The 5597-nt window shown below is 48.4% G+C and overlaps 1 protein-coding gene across 1 annotated transcript; it reads right to left on the reverse strand.

The window, feature by feature from the left end:
• Positions 1–1434: 1434 nt before the first annotated feature.
• Positions 1435–3546, reverse strand: LOC117833911 (UPF0481 protein At3g47200). Its single transcript, XM_034713504.2, has one exon. It carries the CDS (start codon positions 3401–3403, stop codon positions 1889–1891), a length of 1515 nt encoding a protein of 504 aa, XP_034569395.1. The 5' UTR covers positions 3404–3546; the 3' UTR covers positions 1435–1888.
• Positions 3547–5597: the final 2051 nt, after the last annotated feature.

A 5597-nucleotide genomic window follows, 5' to 3' on the forward strand; every position in this document is an offset into this window, starting at 1 on the left:
GTGTTGTGTCCAACGAGGCTAGGATTTGGGTATATGATGGGTGTGTCATTGGTGTTGAAGGTTGCAAGTCGTGGCTGTTGTGGTGTATTGTGCAAATATTGCAACTCACTCAATTCTTGTTGCAACTCCGCTAGCTATCTTTTAGCCTTGTTTAGCCTTGCCAGTTTGTTGGCTGCTATTCTTTGTGCCTAGAGCAATTTGGCAAATTTCTCTTTTTCTTTCTTCAATGATGCTAGTTATTTAAGCGCTGAGGCTAGCTCTTCTTCTGTTTCACTGAGGGGGTCATTGTCTATATTTACTTGCTATTGTGTTTGGCTCAAGGTCTCCAACTCTTTCCTTTTCTCACTTCTCGTTCTTAGGTTAGCCTCAACTCTTTTTAGTTTTTCTACCTTGTCAATATTAGACAAGTATTTTCTTGTTCGCCCGCAACGAGTTGCCTTTCCTACACTGCCTCATCCCTGGTGGTCCTCTTCTTCTTCTGGGGTGGCATCATGGGTCACTTAGTGGCTTAGAACACGGTGGGTGCTAATGTTGGGAAACAAATCTCTAGGACACTCGAACACAACAAAGTTGGAGTAGCACTTATGATTCAATCACAAAAAATGAGCATGTCTTTACATCGGGATAGGGCTCCTCTTTTATAGCATCTCGGAGGATACTTTACATTCCGCAGTTACCCTTATTCAACTACTACATATCTAGAATATGCTATACACGAAGGTCTTTTGGAGGTAACTTGTGCGACTTGATCTCCTCCGTCGGGTCACACTTCTCACGCCTCCAGACAGCTCTGTGAATCACGCTCTTAGATAGTCCTGCAAATCACGCCTTCACCTCGTCATCACGTTCATGCCTTTGACCTCGCACCCAAGGCCATTTTAGCCTCGGACCTTGCAGCTGTCTTAGCATTGCACCAGAGAGACGCTAGCCTTGTGCATTGACTCTTGCCCTGTTTCAACGACCCTGCATGAGATAGTAAATAACTTGGCACTCGGGGTTAGCTTTGAGTGCTCGAGGCCAAGCTTCGTTCGTGCCTGGTGATCAATGATTCGCTCCTTGGCTTCAAGACCGAACTTATAGCAGCGTTGCGAGGTCAGGGTTGTTTCGACGCTAGAATTGTCTCTCTAAGTTTTGGGAACCTCACCTGAAATTATTTATTCGGCGAAGCTAAATGGTTCAAGCTGAACGAAACGACCTCGAGGTGACTGTCTTTTTGGACGATCCCAACAGTTTGATCCTCGGGACCGAACCTTGGTGTCGCACCAGCGGGATTTTCCCCAATAATGCACAGTCTCTGCTCGGATGGTTTCCGAGTACTTTGCATGGTTGTTTGATACGTTTTGTGATGGACAAAAGTGTGTATAAATCTGTTTCATTTAGACGTTTCCAATAGCGTTATGAAAACTAACTTTAGATGGCTTTTAACGGTGTAAGCGTGTCGTACTATCGTGCCACATCGAGATGTTCTCCTACTGGTGTTAAAAACATTTTAATGTGCTGTTGTAGTGATACTTTGAAGCCTCCGTTACTACGAAAGCATGCCTAGAGGGCCTCTTTCTTAGTAGTGTTAGGCCTATATTTTCATGTCGTTCTGATATTGTTTCTTTGTCTCTCTCTCCGTAAGCTAGCCAATCAAGCTAATGAGAACCATCGTTTGGTTGCACTAACCATTCTGCTTTCATAAAAGCCCTTTTTGGTGTTACAAAAACACTTATAATTAACATAGAATATACGTACATAACATGTAATTAACTTATAGCACATAAGTACATAACATATAATCAACTTAGCGCATACATATATATGTTTAACAATTTGCAGAAGGGATGGACCGCATAATAAGAAACATCACAAGAACTTAGTGGGCTTAGCTCGTATATTTGCTGGATTACCGCTGTGGCTGCCTGAGAGAAAGCATTGTTTTGAAGAGTCCAGCGAGCACGCCGACAACCGAGACCACGGCAACAATGACCTTGATGTTGTCGTATAAGAAGCGGTGGATGGCGATCCATATCCACCTCTCCTGCTTGTACTCGTGGATTCTTTTGGAGATTTGAATGTAGCGGTCGCCGATGCGCAGGCTTGGGGCAGCCGACTTGAAGAAGTGGAGTGTTTCCCCGTCGGACATGGCACTGCTGATTATGCCCCTGGCGCGCAGATCCCGCACATCTTCCTCCCTGTTTATGAGGTGTGCAACCAGGAATATGTAGGAGCTAACGGCGAAGTTGTCAGCCTGCGTCGCGCCGAGGAACGCCTCGTACGCTACCATGTTAATAAGCCAACATGCAGTCAGTTCATTCAGGGCCACCGGCGCCAGGGAGAGCTCACCGAAGAGGCCAAGGGGCCAACGGTGTTTCTTCATTTCCATGTCCCCAAATTTCTTAGTCTTGATTGCTGTAAGCTTGACGCCCATCTCTGCGAGCTCCACTGCGCTGCTACCCAGGGAAGGGAGTACGTAGAGGCAAGCTCCTTGGATACGCGCCTCGCCCACCTGATGTCGATGGAAGAGGTCAAGGAAATGATGGGGCTCGTTTCCTTCTTCCGAGGCTCGAGCCCCCTCATGCCCACCCCTAGCAGGTTCTCCCGTCCTCCTCGGTGATTCAGGTCCACGTGGAGCTGGAGACGTCTGGGTGCTAATGCGATTGCCGACGTGGAAGGCAGTCGCCATGCGATCCAGGAAGTCACCGACGATATTGTTGCTGTCGAGCATGCCCAAGTACTCCATGAGGACCTTGGGAACGACCCAGGGGATCTGGTTCTCCAACAGCAGGATGTCCCTCGCAATGGCGCTCATGCGTGTGTCCACTAGGTCCTCCCTCGCCACGGGCGAGTCATCTCTGAGCCACATGGGGACGACCTTGTCCATGAATTTAAGCAGGAAGCAGCCGTCCAGCATCATCATTTCAGACAGCTCGCCGTCGTCGATACTTGTAAGCTTCTCGTCGCCGATGTCGTAGCAATTGCGGATGGTTTCAGCTAATTCACCGATCCTTCTGCGAACCACCTCCCGCGTTTGGCCTGCCACCCGACAGAAGTCAGCCACGGCGCTATTTTTGGCCGCCTCCATCCTTGAGAGACGGGGTAAGCCATGGTGGTACGGGCCAATGGCCACGGCCGTCGGGGTAGTGATGTTGAGATGGGATTGGACGCTCGGCAGTATTGCAGAGAACCTCACGATGGTGGTGGAACTGTTCCTTGTGACTGGGTTGGCAAAAAGTATTGCCGGAGCCCGCCTCAGGCTGGGTTGCCTAATTTGAGCTCTGTATCTAGGTAATTGAGGTGGAGTATGCCTTGGTGGTCGAGGTGGTGGAAGTGGAGGTGGAGTTGGAGCTTCTCCTGTGGGGGCATTCACTTCAGGTGGAGGAAGACGAGCCTCCACGTACTCGCCTTGTCCTTGTGACATGGCTGGGCAAGCCAAGATAAGTGGAGAAGTAGGGCCGGCCTTATGATCTGGTTGGCAAGAGTGCACCAAGAGCCAAGGAGATGCATTCAAATATATACGATTGAAAGTCACAAGTCACATGTGCGTGTGAGCAGGGCAGCGGCAGCTCAGCTTTGGGGTACAACTCTTCATGAGTCGCCTAGGCAGTTGGCCTCAATAATTCATCCATGTCCTGTGGTCGCAACACACTTTCATGTGAGCTCCTAGGCCGACGATTCGAACGAAGACTCACTGATGGGTCTCCGCTGCTTGCTTGGCTGCTTGCCGCTGGCATGGTCTGCACTCGGCACTGCCCTGCTCGTCTTCCTTCGCAGTAACAACATGTACGCCATCCTTTTCCTTTGGGTTGGGCCCTAGGCCCAGTGCCCCATTCATCCTTGACGGTCATTACCTTCTCAGGCAGCTCAAATTAAGCTGAGCCTTGGAGCAGATGGCTAATTACTCCACGCTAGAAGTGGCAGCCTTGGAGCAGAGCGATGCATGCTCCGTGGCGAGGGAGCAGCTTAATTTAGGATGCAGGGCGCAGCGTAAGGCTCACATGGATGCAAGGGTGTGAATTCATATTAAGCTACTAGAGGTGGTGACTGGAAGACGATCAAATTTTTTTTGAATGTTCAAAAAATTCGGCATATGCTCCAAATTCTCCACATATTCATTTCTTCTAAAATTACCAAATCCACATAGGCATGGGCAAAGTTACTGGACCTAGGAACAATGCTAGAAATCCCTTAAATCCCTTAAAGCAACACGGAAGGAATGGAGCTACCGAAATTGAATCGGAACCTCTCCTTGTTAGAGCTGGAACTTACCTTTTTCCAAAATCCACTAACTACAATCACAATTTGGCCACATTGGTCAACAATTACTGTCACTAGAGGATATTGGGCTAGAGCATTACATTCACCTAACCTTAAGGGCTGACACGATCGCCAGCTCACCACATATGCAGCAGATTTCTAGAACCACACCTCGGTACATGGCTATGTTGCCGGCCTAGCCACATGCACAAGCGCACATACATCAAGGGTTCATGCTTTAATACCAAAAGAAGTTTTGCAACCTATAGCTAAACCTATCAAGATACTACTCTATTAAAGTAAAGGCACATAAGTTGAAAGAATGAAATAAGGAAACATAAGAGGTAGGGATGAAGGGAAGCAAACTCTTGACACGTCGATATATCCTGTGGTATCGGTAGACACTAAGCCACCCCCAATCCATGTTGTTGAAGTACCCACAAAGAGTATTGCTTCCCGACCACCAAGTCTCTTCTGGGACGCCCCTTGACTTACCACAAAGGTTCACGCCAAGTCCCCCGATCACCTTGATGCCGCCTTCACTACGGAGCTTTTTCACTGAGGAAGAGGGTCTCCTTGTCCCCCGCACACGGTCGTGTTCGTCGCTCCATACCAAGCCAGAGGGTCAAAGACTTGCCGGCGAGCCACCGAGGCCCCCAAGGCATAGGCGCACCAAGCTCACAATAGTGGTTCACTCCTTGAACCAATCAGAAGGTGGCAACACCTTGCACTCACTCTCTCTATGGCTATCCTAGCACTAATCACTCTTCTAAGTTTGTGCTAAGCCTTGGATTATCACTTTTGCACTTTTGGTGGCATGGATGTGTTTTTGATGAGTCTTGATTTTGAATGCACTCCTAGACACTTCTGCAACTCCAAATCAGCAAGTAGAGGGGGTACATATAGCTCAAGGACCTCAAAAAGACGTTGCTCCAACAGCTAGCAAAAAAGGTGAGCATCGAATGATCCGATGGTCTCTTTTGGTAGGCATCGGATCATCTGGTACCCCCTGCTAACACTAGTAGTTGTTGAATCCCCTGACAAAATTACTCCAATGCTTCATCCGATGGTACCATCGGAATATCCGGTGATGAAGGAGTTTTGCCCGAAAACTCTCTGGACGATTCCAAAGTAAATATGCTTCATCCTACACCTCCAACTCCTGACCATCGGAACATCCTAGGGTCCTCTTCATCTTCTCTGCGAATTACTCCAACGCATGTAAAATATAGGCCGTTGGATCATCCGGTGCACTCGAAGTTTTTCCCCATTTTTCTGTTGTACCAATTGCTCCGGTGGTTAGTCCGATGGTTTCTCTGGTGGACCATCGTAACATCCGGTGCTACTAATTTTTCTGA

The sequence above is a fragment of the Setaria viridis genome, chromosome 8, assembly GCF_005286985.2.
Source record: "Setaria viridis chromosome 8, Setaria_viridis_v4.0, whole genome shotgun sequence".
Lineage (NCBI taxonomy): Eukaryota > Viridiplantae > Streptophyta > Magnoliopsida > Poales > Poaceae > Setaria > Setaria viridis.